Source organism: Dendropsophus ebraccatus, chromosome 6 (assembly GCF_027789765.1).
Source record: "Dendropsophus ebraccatus isolate aDenEbr1 chromosome 6, aDenEbr1.pat, whole genome shotgun sequence".
NCBI lineage: Eukaryota > Metazoa > Chordata > Amphibia > Anura > Hylidae > Dendropsophus > Dendropsophus ebraccatus.
Window position 1 is genome coordinate 63,400,185 of NC_091459.1, and position 17,101 is coordinate 63,417,285.

The following is a 17,101-nucleotide window of genomic DNA, read 5'->3' on the forward strand; positions in this document are numbered from 1 at the left end:
TCTAGTCACCCTTGCATTTTTCTCCTTGTTGAGCTTCATCCATGTTAGGGGGGCATGGTCTGTCACTAACTTGAATTTTCTGCCTAGCAAGTAATACCTCAGGGATTCTAGGGCCCACTTTACTGCCAGACATTCTCGCTCAACAATGGCGTAGTTTTTCTCGGCCGGGGATAGCTTTCTGCTCAAGTACATCACCGGGTGCTCCTCGCCATTCACGACCTGTGAGAGAACGGCACCTAACCCTGTGTTAAAAGGCATCTGTCTGTACTAGAAACTCTTGCCTAAAGTCAGGGGTAACTAGCACAGGTTGTTGGCACAAGGCAGACTTAAGGCTTTGAAAAGCCTTCTTGGCCTCTGGAGTCCATGTCACCATTGCGGACTTCGCACCCTTTGTCAGGTCAGTTAGTGGGGCTGCAACTGAAGCAAAATTTGGCACAAACCTTCGGTAATAGCCCGTAATACCCAGGAAAGCTCTGACCTGTTTCTTTGTAAGGGGTTGAGGCCAATTCTGTATTGCCTCAATTTTATTTAGTTGTGGTTTCACTAACCCCCTCCCAATAATGTAGCCCAAGTATTTGGCCTCTTCTAAGGCTAGTGCACACTTCTCTGCATTGATGGTTAACCCTGCATCACTTATGGCATCTAACACCGCCTGGACCTTACAGAGGTGACTTTCCCAATCCCGGCTAAAAATGACCACATCATCGAGGTAGGCAGTGGAGTAATCACGATGTGGTTGCAGAATCAAGTCCATCAACCTCTTAAAAGTGGCAGGGGCTCCATGTAACCCTAATGGCATCACTACGTATTGGAAGAGCCCATCAGGGGTGGAGAATGCAGTCTTCTCTCTAGCCTCAGGAGTGAGGGGGATCTGCCAGTAGCCCTTAGTGAGATCGAGGGTAGTTATGTACCTGGCATTACCCATCCTTTCTATTAACTCATCAACCCTGGGCATGGGGTAGGCATCGAACTTGGAGATCTCATTTAACTTTCTAAAGTCATTACAGAACCTCCAAGTTCCATTGGGCTTTGGGATTAGCACAATCGGGCTGGACCACACGCTCTGTGACACCTCAATGACTCCTAGGTCAAGCATACGTTTTACCTCGGACGATACCGCCTCCCTCCGTGCTTCTGGTATCCTATAGGGCTTGAGGTTTACTCTGCTTCTAGGCTCGGTTTTAATATGATGACTAATGAGATGCGTACGCCCTGGCAGGTCAGAAAACCGATGACCGATGACCAACAGGATTTGTCGCCACCAAGGATTCCCTGTCTTTCCAGGGCTTGATCAAGTTTATGTGATAAACTTGAAAAGGCTTCCTTCTACCTGGTTGGTGTACCTTGTAGTTAACCTCACTGACCTTCTCTACAATTTCATAGGGACCCTGCCATTTTGCTAAGAATTTGCTTTCTACCGTGGAAACAAGTATGAGGACCCGGTCACCTGGGCTAAATGTCCTGATTCTTGCAGAAGATTGTAAATTCTGCTTTGGCCCTCTTGCGCCCTCTGGAGGTGTTCCCTTACTAGGGGCATTACAGTGGCTATACGGTCCTGCATTTGTGCTACATGCTCTATAACACTCTTGTATGGGGTGGACTCACTTTCCCATGTCTCTTTCGCTATATCCAATAAACCCCTAGGGTGACGACCATAGACCAATTCGAAGGGAGAGAACCCTGTGGACACTTGGGGTACTTCCCTAATAGCAAACATCAGGTAAGGTAGTAAGTGATCCCAATCACGACCATCTTTTTCCACCACTTTCTTCAACATATGTTTCAGTGTTTTGTTAAACCTCTCCACTAACCCGTCTGTCTGTGGGTGATACACAGAGGTACGTATGTGTGAGATTTTAAACAGTTTGCATAGCTCTTTCATCATTTTTGACATGAATGGTGTACCTTGGTCAGTCAAGATCTCCTTGGGGATCCCCACCCTGGAAAACGTATAAAACAATTTCCGTTCAATTGTTTTAGATGCAGTGTTTCTTAGGGGTACAGCCTCAGGATAGCGGGTCGCGTAGTCTAATACAACTAGAATGTACTGGTGACCCCTAGCCGACTTTACAATGGGACCCACCAAGTCCATTGCGATCCGGTCAAAAGGAACCTCTATGATGGGGAGTGAAACCAAAGGACTGCGGAAATGTGACATTGGGGCGCTAAGCTGACATGTGGGGCACGACTCACAGTATTTTTTTTATGTCAGCATAAATCGCAGGCCAACAAAACCTCTGGAGGACTCTCTTCCGCGTTTTATCCGTCCCCAAGTGGCCCCCAAGGACATGATTATGGGCCATGTCGAGTACCTGACGCCGGTACGACTTAGGCACCAGAAGCTGTTCCACAACCTCATCATTAATTTTAGTGACTCTATAAAAGAGATTGTTAGTCATAGAAAAATGTGGAAACTTTTTCTCAGCTTCTGGTTCCTGAGGTACCCCATTTATAACAGCAACCTGCTCTCTCGCATTTTTGAGAGTGGGGTCCTGTAATTGTGCAGTACCAAAATTATCTCTAGACACCTCTAAGTCTGGAACATTCTGCTCAGTGGGAGGAGCCTCTTCCTCACCAGCCAGGACCTGCAAAGGAAAAGCATCATTTTCATCCTGTACATTTCTATCATTTACCGTGGGTAATGCAATAGACTTAGGGGTATTCTCACTTCTTTCAGGGGATTGTTGTTTTCCCCATAGAGCCCAGAACAATGGAAAATCACGCCCCAATATCACATTATGCATAAGATTTTTAACCACACCCACTTCATATGGTACAGTGCCTAGTTCCGTCCCGACATTAGCCAGTACTATAGGGTAAACCTTTGTATCGCCATGTATGCATACCACGCTCATATGTCTTTCTGGCACAAAGTCCCCAGCCACCAGACTGGCATGCACCAAGGTGACAAGGCTTCCTGAGTCCAGCAACGCCTTAAAAGGAAAGTCATTGACTGTAATGTTGCAGACTTGCGGTTCAGTCTCTAGTCCAGTGACTGCAACAAAAGACGGTTCCGCAAATAGCGACTGACGCCGGCTAGCGTCACACTCCATGGGCTCAGTGGTAAGAGGGCAATGGGCAGACACATGTCCCGTCTCATGGCATCTCCAGCACTGGATAGGGCCTGGTCTCCTTGGCAGGGAGTCCTTTTTAGGGCCACTTAACCACCTGGGAGCATCACCAGTCTTTTGCCCTTGAGACACCGCCTGAGGGCTCTTCCCTCTTTTAGCACCCCTCCACACTCCCCCAATAGATGGAAGTCTCTTACCAGCTGAAGGCACAGGTCTGGCACTCCGGGGAGGTGAAGGTGCTGCAGGAACATCACGGAGGTAGTCCTCGGTCGCCTGGAACCTCTCGACAAGGTTGACAAGTTCGTCAGCACTCCTAGGGTCACCTTGTCCCACCCAGCGTTGTAGATCAGCAGGAAGTGCACAGAGGTAGCGATCCATCACGACCCTCTCTAGGATCTGTGCAGGAGTAGAGGTGTCTGGCTCCAACCACTTTCTTGCCAAATGGATCAGGTCATACATCTGGAACCTCGCTGACTTGTCCAGACTGTAGCTCCATTTGCGTACCCTCCGGGCACGGACAGCAGCAGTAACTCCTAGTCGGGCAAGTATCTCCGCTCTTAGCCGATGATAGTCTTTGACCTCTTGCTCACTGAGGTCATAGTAGGCCTTTTGAGGTTCGCCTGTTAAATAGGGAGCAATGACCTCTGCCCACTCAGTGGATGGTAACTTCTCCCGCTCGGCCACACGCTCAAAGACAGTTAAGTAGGCCTCAACATAGTCATCGGCAGTCATCTTTTGCAGCGCTCGCTGCACAGCTCTTCTTACAGACAAAGTCTCTGGAGCAGCAACGGCCGCTGGCTGTGGATTAGCACCTGCAGGCGCCTCTTGCTTTGCTATCAGGTGCTCAATAAGTTTCTGTTGTTGAGCCATTGCCTGTTGTTGTTGAGCCATCGCTTGCTGATGTGCAGCCATTTTCTGTTCATGGCGCAGGTTAGCGTCTGTCAGAGCCTGTTGTTGCTGTCTATTAGCCTGCTCATGGCGCAGGTTAGCGTCTGTCAGAGCCTGTTGTTGCTGCAAACTCACTTGCATTAACTGCTTCATCATCTCCTCCATGTTGCTTGTCTGTTTTTGGAGTGAAGCAGCAGCCTTCACCCAGGACATAAGCAGCTGTAGCCAAGTTGATGCACACCGTTGCCCCTAGCAACAGTTTTGCCCACTCCGCAGCACCAATTGTAGGGATCTTCCCGGGGGATGGTGTGTTTGGACACAGTTCACAGCAGACTTGGACTTGTAAAATAACAGCTTGGCGTTTATTTGCAGCATAAACAGTCCATCAAACAGAAACACAGCAGCACCGTGCTTTAAGAATAAAACAAACAAAAAAGGTCTTGCCCGTCTGGACGCTTACCAACACGTTGGCTCACCTATCTAACACTTATCACAGTGCGTCTTCCACCTGGATACCGCAGGGTATACATAAGCTCCAGCAGAGGCTTTATTCCCAGGTTAGGGCCCTTGCACACTGAGCAATTCTCGAGGAATTGTAGCTGAAAGTTTTCAGGCAGAATTCAAGCAGAATTTAAGCCCCCCATTGACTACTATAGGATTCCTCTAGCAGATCTACAGCAGAAAATTCTGCTCGGAAATTCTGCAGTGTGAACAACAGAGCAGAAAACCCATTGAACACAATGGGACTTTGCTCTGTACATATTTTACGGGAGGAATTTCAAGCTGAATTTCAAGCTGAATTTCAAGCTGAATTCCTCGCCTTTTCCTCAGTGTGCACATACCCACACTCCAAAACAGACACCCAGGCTGTTCACTCCTGGCTGAGAGCAAACACTGGATCCTCTGCAGGGCTTTTACCTTGTCAGGCTGATTAGGGTCAGAGACACCTGACCCCAAAACCTGACCTGCATCGGGGGGAGGGAATGGCAAGTCCCACTACCAAAACTTACCTGCCATTCCATGTAAGTCCAGGCCCGGGAATAATAAATAATAGCTCAGCAGCATAACACTGCTGAGCACAGATCCCTCCTGGACTTACCATCTCACGCTACGTATTAACCTGGGTGAGATGTACATCCCCTCGAGCACTTCTCCCGTGACATGTCCACAATGTATACAGGACCCCCTACTCCAACTATACAGTACATGTATACAGGGCAGTATTACCAGCTGCTGCTGCCCTAAGCACTAAGCCTGAGGACGCCCCATCCTCACTCACCAATTAGCATCATGATAGATTGGTAGATAATAGCTCCAGAGGTCACATTTACCACCATCATACCTGACCTGACCAATACCGCCACACTGACTGGATAACACTGCCATACCAGACCTGACCAATAAAGCCACACTGTGACTGGATAACACTGCTATACCAGGCCTGACCAATACCGCCAAACTGTGACTGGATAACACCACCATTCCAGACCTGACCAATACCGCCATACTGTGACTGGATAACACTGCCATACCAGACCTGACCAATACCACCACACTGTGACTGGATAACACCGCCATACCACACCTTACTAGAGATGAGCGAACCAGGTTCGATTCGATCCGAACCCGAACGTTTGGCATTTGATTAGCGGTGGCTGCTGAACTTGGATAAAGCTCTAAGGTTGTCTGGAAAACATGGATACAGCCAATGACTATATCCATGTTTTCCACATAGCCTTAGGGCTTTATCCAACTTCAGCAGCCACTGCTAATCAAATGCCGAAAGTTCGGGTTCGGATGGACTCGAGCATGCTCGAGGTTTGCTCATCTCTACACATGACCAATACCACCATACCGTGACTGGATAACATTGCCACACCAGACCTGACCAATACTACCATACCCCCCTTCGAAAAGACTAGATTTTTTGGCAATTCTGAATATGCAAGGTGCTGCCCTAGGCAGACCACGAGTGCCTAATGGTAAATACGACCCTGCAGGTATACAGGACACTACAGGTATACTACAGGACCTCAAAACTATACACTACAGGTGCACGGGACCTCCACCAACTATATACGACAAGTATACAGGACCCCAAACTATACACTACAGGTATACAGAACCTCCACCAACTATATACTACAGGTATACAGGACCCCAAAATTATACATTACAGGTATACAGGAACTCCACCAACTATATACTATAGATATTAAGGACCCTCAAACTATACACAACAACTATACAGGACCCCCGAACTATATAATTCAAGTTTATAAGATCTCCACCAACTCTATACTACAGGTATACAGCACCTCCACCAACTCTATACTACAGGTATACAGGACCCCCACCAACTCTATACTACAGGTTTAAAGGATCACAAACTATACACTACAGGTATACAGGACCCACAAACTATATACTACAGGTATACAAGACTTTCAGCAACTATACACTACTGGTATCCAGGACCCTCAAACTATAAACTACAGGTATAAAAGACCTCCACCAACTATACATTTGAGGTATACAGTACCTTCACCAACTATATTACAGGTATACAGGACCCCCACCTATACAGTACCGGTATACAGGACCTCTACCAGCTATACACTGCAGGTATACAGTACTTCCCAAACTATACAGTACAGGTACACAGCCCCCCCCCCCCCCCCAATTATACACTACTGGTAGACAGGACCTCCCTCAACTATACACTACAGGTATACAACCCCCCCCAATTACACACTACAGGTATACAGGACCCCCTCAACTATACACTACAGATATACAGCCCCCCCCAACCCCAACTATACACTACAGGTATACAGGATGGATGTTTGAAGTTTTTAGTTTATTTCTAATGTGCAAAAGCTAAAATTTACATAAACAGTGCAGAATTGTTGGGTTTATAGGGGCATATAGGGCTACTGGCAATTTCTACTTAAACAAAAAAAACAAGGACATAGATTGGCCTCCTGGGCACCTTAGAATAAATCTAATTAACACACTGAAACTTTATACCCGTGCAGCGCCAGGTACACTTTCTAGTTTATCTATATAATAAAAATAAAAGTCTGTCTGTCCCGTATAGACTTCTAAACGCCTGAACCGTTTGACCCCATATTTGGCACACAGATACATTGGGTGCCCGGGCAGGTTATATTGAAGGTCCCGTCCCCGCCAGATGTACAGGAGGGTAGGGGGAGTGGGAAGAGCAGCGCCCTATATAGATGAATGAGAAAATCTCCACACTGCACACACACAGGTGCCCAGAGGAAACGGCAGTTGGGAGCCTTAGCAACCAATAGGATTACTACTTTCAATTTCATAGGGAGCTGGAATCTGAATGGTTGCTAGGGTGGCTGCCTCACAACAGATCCACAGAATTAACTGGTAGACCCCCTACTCCATCTATACAGTACATGTATACAGGGCCCCCTACTCCACCTTTACAGTACATGTATACAGGGCAGTATTACCAGCTGCAGCTGCCCTAAGCACTAAACCTGAAGATGCCCCATCCTCACTCACCAATTAGCATCAGGATAGGTCGATTGGTAGATAATAGCTCCAGACCACCACACCAGACCTGACCAATACCGCCATACTGTGGATAACAATATCATACCACACCTGACCAATACCACCATACTGTGACTGGATAGCACAGCTATACCAGACCTGACCAATACCACTTTACTGTGACTGGATAACACTGCCATACCAGACCTGACCAATACCCCCATACTGTGACTGGATAGCACAGCCAGACCTGACCAATACCGCCATACTGTGACTGGATAACACCACTATAACCAGACCTGACCAATACCACCATACTGTGACTGGATAACACCACCATACCAGACCTGACCAATACCACCATACTGTGACTGGATAACACCGCTACACCAGACCTGACCAATACCACCACACTGTGACTGGATAACAACGCCATACCAGACCTGACCAATACTGACACACTGTGACTGGATAACGCCGCTATACCAGACCTGACCAATACCGCCATACCCCCCCTCGAAAAGGTTTTTCTGGCAAGTCTGAATGGGAGGGTACTGCCCCTCTGCAAGGTTCTACCCTAAGCACCAGACCATGGATGCCTAATGGTAAATACAACCCTGCTGGTATACAGGACCCCAAAACTATACACTACAGGTGCACGGGGCCTCCACCAACTATATACTACAGGTATACAGGACCCCAAAACTATAAACTACAGGTATACAGGACCTCCACCAACTATATACTACATGTATACAGGAACCCAAAACTATACACTACAGGTATAAAGGACCTCCACCAACTCTATACTACAGGTATACAGCACCCCCACCATCTGTATACTACAGGTATACAGGACCTCAAACTATACACTACAGGTATACAGGACCCCAAAACTATACACTACAGGTATACAGGAACTCCACCAACTATATACTACAGGTATATAGGACCCCGAATTATACACTACAGGTATACAGGACCCCAAAACTATACACTACAGGTATACAGGACCTTCACCAACTATATACTACAGGTATACAGCACACCCTCCAACTCTATAGTTTGGGGGTCCTGTATACCTGTAGTATTAGGTTGGTGCTGTATACCTGTAATGTATAGTTGATGGGAGGTCTTGTATACCTGTAGTTTATAGTTTGAGGTTCCTGGATAACTCTAGTGTAAGTTGGTGGAGGTCTTGTATACCTGTAGTATATAGTTCGGGGTCCTATATACTTGTAGTATGTAGTTGGTGGAGTTCCTGTATACCTGTAGTTTATAGTTTTGGGGTCCTGTATACCTGTAGTATAAACTACAGGTATACATGAACTCCACCAACTACATACTACAAGTATATAGGACCCCGAACTATATACTACAGGTATACAAGACCTCCACCAACTATACACTAGAGTTATCCAGGAACCTCAAAACTACAGGTATACAAGACCTCCATCAACTATACATTACAGGTATACAGCACCAACCTAATACTACAGGTATACAGGACCCCCAAACTATACAGTACATGTATACAGGACTTCCCAAACTATACAGTACAGGTATATAGCCCCCCCCCAACTACACACTACAGGTATACAGGACCCCCCCCCCAACTATACACTATAGGTATACAGCCCCCCCTTCCCCCAACTATGCACTACAGATATGCAGGACCCCTAAAAACTATACACTGTAGGTATACAGAACCCCTCCAACAATGCACTACAGGTATACACTAATTCCAGTGATTAACTCAGATGAAACAATACCTTTAGATTGGCCTCCGGGGCACCTTAGAACAAATCTAACACACTGACACTTTATACCCGGGCAGCCCCGGGTACATCTAGTATTATATAATATATCGCTATACAGCTACGTTAAAGCTATAAATACAGCAGCCAGACCACTGCTTCTAGGATAGAGTGGTGGTCAGTAATCTAGACAATGAGGAGCATATGAGTTTGCTAAATTATTGCATTTGCAAAAATAATTATCTTGATGAGCCCTACAAGTTGAACTAGTTGTTAGTTGAGAAGGGTGTACCTTAAGGCTATGTTCACACAATGTAATACAACGACCGTAGTTTACTACTACATGTTCCTGTGGTTGACCAGCCATATCGGCTGCAGGAACATTATCTTTTTCCCATTCAGATTGCGAGCACCAAATAAGCATTGCATAAAACAAAGTGTGGCCAGCAGCTGTACTTTACATTGATCGACGAATTGCAGCCGTAGAAAATAGTCACAATGCCTGTAATGTATATTGTGTGTATAGACTATGCAAACATATTGATTTAATTAAGAATGGTCGCTCCACGTGTAGTGCAGCAAGTCAAGCATTATCTGCTAATGGAACAATTGGAGGCAGAGCCCTCTAGGGAAAGGAGAGCTGAACCCTTCTTCAGGAAATGGAGGGCATTTATAATCAAATTCCTGGATGAGGCTGAAAGGCAGAAGGTGGTTAGACCTTTTTGCAATACAAGGTGGTACCTCATGGCTGATATTGCTGGTACTCTGGGCAGATTACATCTTCCTGATTAGGCAGTGTTGCTGAACCTGCTGACTGCAGAATGAGAGAACCTTGGGCCGCGAGCAATTTTTTTTTTTTTTTTTGGGGGGGGGGGGGGGGGGGTGTTGGGTTGTTTTGTTATGTTGAAATGCCTGTTTCTATATGCCTGGAGGGAACGAGATGTGAGACTTCCTTTGTCAAATGACCTTCATATTTTGTAAAATTGTGAAAATGAATAAAAAAATGTTTGAAAACAAAAAAAAAAGAATGGCCGCTCATTTAAATGAAAAGAATAGCCATTGTTAATTAAATTAATACATTATATCTCCTACAAAGACCACCAGACCTGACCCAGGTCCTTACACAAAAATCCTATACAAAAAGGCCACCACTGTTATACTGATAACTTTATTTATATCACATGTAAAATCACAAAAAATGGAGTAAAATTATGCGCACAAGAGGTACTGTAAAATTTACACAAGAATGTTAAGACAAAATGTTGAATACAAGGGAATAGGTATATTATCTACCACTGGAAATGGTAGGTGAATCCTTCTCAGTCCCTACAGAATAGCCTGGGCTGGAAAGTTCCTGCACAGACTAAGCTAAAGTTCAATCCCAAAGACCTGAAAACAGTATCTGATATAAGCTGCGTGCTACCACCTCTAAAGGGAGGTGGTAGCACGTGAGAGGTGGTAGCACGCAGCTTATATCAGGTACTGTTTTCTTGTCTGAAAAGTGTCATCCATATTCAGTTCCTCTTCTGCTAATCTGATATATTGCTCTTGCTGCTGATTTATTTGGAATAGTTAATGGATGTTTAACCCCTTCTTGACTGTCACACATTAACATAAGGGGCAGGGTTGTATGAAGTGGGCTTAGGGTCCATTTACACAGAAAGATTATCTGACAGATTATCTGCCAAAGATTTGAAGCCAAAGGAGGAAGGTATGTGTGTTATCTTCCTCCTCGGCGCCAGTCATGCGCCGTTATTCGCCAGAATCTTTGTCTGGGAGCACTGTTAGGAGCACTTGCCGCCCGACAGCATCATTTGGCTCTTTATTTATGCTAATTATGTCATGCCCTTTTGATGGTGTTGATATAGAGTTATTATTTAAATACTGTATTGAGGAATAATTTGAGCACTGTATGGTACTGCTTTTAATCTATGTAAATACAGTATTATTCGGGCTCTTTATGGTGGCAATATTTAAGCAAGGTTTGTTGGTACCATTTAGGCGCTAAACTGTTTTATTACACAGGTGAAATGACATAAGGAGAGTCTTGGAAGTACTTACTTTAAAAGTTTTGGGACGCACTCAATATTTGGAGTATGTGATGTAAATGGTGAAGCCACCGATGCTTCTTGTTCAGACAAAGAAACTCCAACATGTGCCATTTTTAGGGCCTGAAAGAAATGAAATATTAGGTAATCACAAGTGTGAATTTATATTATGCAGATGCAACTGACAAAGGAAACCAAGGATGTTAAATTACTTACACCACAGTCATTTGCACCATCACCGCACATACCAACGTAATACCTTAAAAAAAATAAAAATATGTTAATTATATTATCTTTCACACTCATCACTATGAATTCCAAAACAGGCACAATACCATCCTAAATTTCAACATAGCAAGCGGTTTAGCATTTATGTCAGAGTTGCATCATGAGATAATTGTTGTTCGCCAAATGTTTCTTTGTACTAGCGTAATTATCTATATGCACGCAAAGATTTTACCTTATATTTTTCCTCCTTGTTATATACATTTGGAGATTATTAACCTTTACCTCATTTCTCTTCACTTTGCACATTGCCCCCAGCCTAAAGATCCTAATACACCTTAGTTAAAGGGGTACTCCAGTATGAGAAAATTGTATTTAAATTATCACCCAAAGATATATATATATATATATATATATATATAACTTTCTAATATTATGTTTTTACCAATAGTCTTCTCTTCAGTGACTTTTCTGGATTTTTACCACTGACAGGACTATAAAACTTGTATTGACCCCCAGCTTTTTGCCCCCCTGTTCAACGCATCATCTCTGAAGTCAGAGGAGGCTTGGCTGGATTTCCCACCTTCTGAGTGATTTACTATCTCTGACCAGCCCTACAGCCTACACCTGAGCGGGCAAGGAGTGACAGAAGCAGCTGCTGCAACTTCACTGTGCAAAAGTCTGAAATTAGGGCTATGTCCACACACGGAATTTCATTGCAGTACTGCAATGTCTTCACAGAAATTATGAAGCACTGCAATGAATTCATGCAGTAATGGAATTAAATCATAATAAACAGCACAGAAGATCAGGGCCAGCACTGCCAATTCCACCCGCACAAAAAAACAAGACATAGACTATGTTCCCACACAATATTTTTGCTCAGAATTTTTCAACCAAAACCAAGAGTGGATTAAAAACACAGAAAGGCTATTTAGTGAATGGCGTCATATAACAGCCGTTATTTGCCGTTAAATGACGGCCATCCACTAAATTTCAGCAGTTTGTGAACCTAGCCTTTCTGTGTTCTCAATTTACTCATGGTTTTGGTTGAAAAATACTGAGCAAAAATACTGTGTGGGAACATAGCCGTAAACAGTATATCTCATGGTAGATAATATCGGATATTGTGGGGCTTAAGTTCAAAGACAAAAGATGCTTGATCATAATACTGTACATGCATGGCAATGAAAAGAAAACAGCACAAATTAAATTCAAAAAGTTCCAATATCGGCGTTACAGATATACAGTGTGCTGTGTGGGTGGGACCACAATGAAATGATAAAGTACTGCAATAAATATTTCAGTAACAGGATAGTAGCTACCATAGAGGCAGGGTAGGCAGTTGCTATAGAGCCCATGCAGGAGGGGAGCCTGCGGTAGAAGGTAAGGTGTGTCCTTCTGCTTAACCCCTTATGTACTGCAGTGTGTAAGTGACCCAATGTTTACAAAAAAAATGCTGCAAAAAAAAAAAAAAGCAGAAGAACTCTGCTTCACTGCAATGATAACCTCTGACCTCTGTTTTCCAGCTGCGCAATCAAGCAGGAAAATGTGCAGGGGTCAGGGGTTATCAGTGCACCAGCAGTAAAGCAGATATTGCCTTGTCTTCTGAACTTTGGGTCACCTACACAGTACAGTACATAAGGGGTTAGGCAGAAGGTAGTCTGCTCCCACACCTATGTATTTACCCATAAGGCCTCCTAATGGGCTCTCATGGGTAAAAACAGTGGACTGTCATAGCAAGCAGCCATTGGTGCTCTGTTCTGCCAGTCACTCTTGTGGCTGCAGACAGAATTCTGCCATATATATAGACGCAGAATTCTATGATATATATGTATGCAGTGTGTAGGGGAGGGGCCCTTAACATTTTTTTGCTTTGTGTGAAACTGCAATGTGTGAACACAGCCTAGATGTTCAGCAAGAGCTGCGGACAGGAAATGGGCAGGGAGGGGGACTATGGGAGCTGAGGGAAAGCAATGCATTCTGGAACCTGTAGTATTGAGCAACTGCTGAACCAGGAAGTACACCCACACAATACAGAACTAAGATGCCTAAAACAAATGGATTTTGGTACTTTTAGAACTGTGTCAGACAGGTAAGTAATGCTATATGCTTCTGCAGTAGTTTTTTTTTTTTTACTTCTATTTGGCCACCCTTTGGTCCAGGACTAGACAATCTGTACTGACAACTTGATGCAATTTCAAAACAAACATTTGAGCATATAGTTCATTACCCTAATTTTTGGAATTCCTCGACAAGGCTTGATTTTTGCCCAGGAGACATTCGAGCAAAAATTGCTCCATTTATAAGTATCTAAAGATAAAAAAAAAGTTTAGCATGTTGTAGCTTGTACAGTATGTTTACAAATTTCCTATGTTACATGCCCATAACTGTCCTAAGGTGTTGTGTCAACCTCCATACAAGAAAAAAAAACAATCAAACTTATCTTCCTTAAGGTGATATAAGAGATATGTGAATATGTATTTGCTTTAGTCAGTGACGAGTGACATTTCACAAGAAGAACAGGGTAAGCAAATAATATAGCTGGGTGTGGATGCCCATATTATTTAGACAATCTGTACAGACTGCATGCATACATATAGGAAAAACAAGTCATTTAGATAAACAATACAATTTTAATGTGAAACATTAACCCCTTAAGGTCAATTTCATATTTGCACTTTTGCTTTTTTCTCCTTATGTTTATAATACCATAGTGCTTGCAATTTTTCGCCTACAGACCCACCATGAGCCCTTATTTTTTAAGACACTAATTGTACTTTGCAATGACAGACTTGATTTTTTCATAAAATATGCTGCAAAATGGGGGGGGGGAATCATTTGTGCTGAGACATTTAAAAAAAAAAAATTCATTTCAGGGAGTTTCGTGTTCACGCCGTTCACCCTATGGTAGAACTGACATATTATCCATGTTCTTCAAGTCAGTACGATTACAATTTTATTTCCCAGATGGTAAAAAAATAAAAAAAATAAATGTGTTTTAAATTGCTCTATTACCATCCTCATAACGCTTTACAATTTTTGATCTATGGGGCTGTGTAAGGTGTCATTTTTTGCGCCATGATCTGTACTTTCTATCGGTACCTAGATCACTTTTTATTACAATTTTTCTAGATTTAAGGTGACCAAAAATGCACAATTTTGCACTTTTTTTGCGCTTATGCCGTTTATTGTGTGAGATCAGGAATGTGATAATTTAATAGTTCAGGTGATTGCGCACGTAGCGATAACAAATATGTTTGTTTATAAAATGGGAAAAGGGGGGTGATTTGGACTTTTATTAGGGGAGGGGATTTTTTTTTATAAAAACACATTTTTATTTTTATTTTTTTTACACTAACTAGAAGGCCCCCTGGGGGACTTCCATATACACAGCACTGATCCATCAGATCAGTGATACATTGCTTCGGGCTGCAGCACCCCAGAGCAATGTACTGCTGAGTCCCGGCCCGGCTAGAAGAACGGATCTTCCCCCCGCGGTCGCATCGCATGCCACTAAACACCGGGGACATGCGGAGGAGACAATTTAAATGCAGCTGTCAAATTTGATACATTGATAAGAGCCCAGTTTAGATAACTACAGAACAGCACTATACTTTAAACAAAAAACATTCAACAAAACCAGCAAAACCAGTCTTATACAGCACTGTACTGTATGTGAAGCCTCACCAGGTACAACCCACAATTCACGGTCGCAAAAACGTTTAGATACCAAGCAAAGTTTGAACTTTGAATGTTACTTCCAGGTAAATTTTTGTTTGAATACTGCGGTATTACTGTACTTCAAGACTGGGTGCCTGAAAAGTGTTTGAGAACCGAGCAATAGTTTAAGAACCAAAGCAAACTTTCCTTGAAAACACTGAGTTCTGAGCAGTTTGAGAACCGAGGTACCACTGTATTTGATACTGCATTTATTTGGTACTGCATATCTTTCTCTGCACAGTGAGCATTAATGCTCTAATAAATCAAAGACTTTTTCTACTTAAATCAAATGTACCACTTCCCGTAGATCCCGGTAGTTTAAAGTGAATCTGTCAGCTGCAATTCATGTTCCAAAGGGAATCTGTCAGCATCTGGACCAGACATGCTGCCAGTGTAGTGTAGGTGTCTGGCCCCTCGTGTGCATGGTACCTGCATCTATGCAGTGGATTCTCTACAATCTTGCTAAACCTTCAGTAATCAAGAGTTAAAGGAGTAGTGGCTTGGCATTTGTGCCGCACTGTGGTGCGCCTCACCACATCTTCCTCCTCCCTCTTTTTGCTGCATATTTACCGCAGGCCAGCCTCCTGTTCCATGCTGGCATCATCTTAGTGCGCGCATGTGCTGTTGTTGGCAAGGGCCACATGCGCTGATATGTCAGTTCAGGGCTGTGCTGTGCACTCCCAATAACGTCGATCACGCAGGAGGAGTGGTGCATGCACGCTGAGTGATTGAAATCAATGCCCTCAGTTGGGACACTCAACATGCGTGCAGATCCTTCAGCCTATGGTACATGCACAATCAACATTACTGTGAGTGTGCATCCCAAGAGACCAGCAGCGCAGGCGCGAACTGGCAAGTCGGGGCGCCCGGCCCTTGCCAGTACAACTCCTCTTCGGCTCTTGATTACAGGTGGTTTAGCAAGATTGAAGAGAATCTACTGCACAGACGCATTTAATACAGGTAACATGCTCACAAGGGATCAGACACCTACACTACACTGTTAGTACCTCAGATCCTATCCGGGTGCTGACAGGTTTCCTTTAAACACTTTCAATGACTGATATATCTACTGTATAGTGTCATATTTAAGTGCATAATCTTAGTTTTTAAATGATACCAGGATAAAAAAAAAAAAAAGAATAAGGTGAGAATTACACAATAACCTCAGCCTTAATAAGAACTCCAGGATTCAAATGTTTAAGGTCATATTGGCTTGCATGGGTTTCTGGTTGGTTTAGTGCTTATGAATATGTGATAAATGCATGTAGTCGAGGCTTATGGGTAAGATGGTATAATATATATATTTTTTTGAAGTAGTGCATTTGTCAAAATGGGATATCATATAAAACATGCCTCTTAAAAATAAATAAAAATTCATTAACTTACCTTTTGTAGCGAATGATTAAAATGTTGCAAAATGACATCATAGGTGTTTCCAGTCATAGCAAAATAATAAGGAGGCTTTTCGTTGTCTTGTTTGGATTTATCTGGAATATCTATATAAATGTCCTAGAAGCACAGTAATGTCAATCTTTTTAGTTAAAGCTTAAGATAATAATATTAAACTTTAAACTCTTTAGAATGTGGGAATTGTTCACATCCTGACAAAATGGGATGACAGCGAAAATGTACTCATACTGACATGGCTCTATTCACTCCATGTACTGAACATAAGAATCTATTGACTACATTTGGGCCATTTCTCACGTGCATAAATGTATTACCGGGAGTGCAGAACACCACACTGCTCTTGAGTCCCAGTATAAATATACATATCTGTATGCGAAATGGCCTAACAGAGAGGCTAGGTTCACACATGGTTGTACTGTAATCTGAGGATTTTTACTTAAGACATACA

The 17,101-nt window shown here is 43.4% G+C and overlaps 1 protein-coding gene across 1 annotated transcript in view; it reads right to left on the bottom strand.

The window, feature by feature from the left end:
• LOC138795672 (probable cation-transporting ATPase 13A4) overlaps window positions 1–17,101 on the bottom strand; it is a 107,376-nt gene that overhangs the window by 16,335 nt on the left and 73,940 nt on the right. Inside the window, exons 20-23 of the mRNA XM_069975059.1 lie at window positions 16,630–16,752; window positions 13,754–13,833; window positions 11,512–11,554; window positions 11,309–11,418 (exon numbers count right to left, since the gene is read on the bottom strand). Coding sequence (XP_069831160.1) covers window positions 11,309–11,418; window positions 11,512–11,554; window positions 13,754–13,833; window positions 16,630–16,752 — 356 coding nt within the window. The remainder of the gene's footprint in view (window positions 1–11,308; window positions 11,419–11,511; window positions 11,555–13,753; window positions 13,834–16,629; window positions 16,753–17,101) is intronic.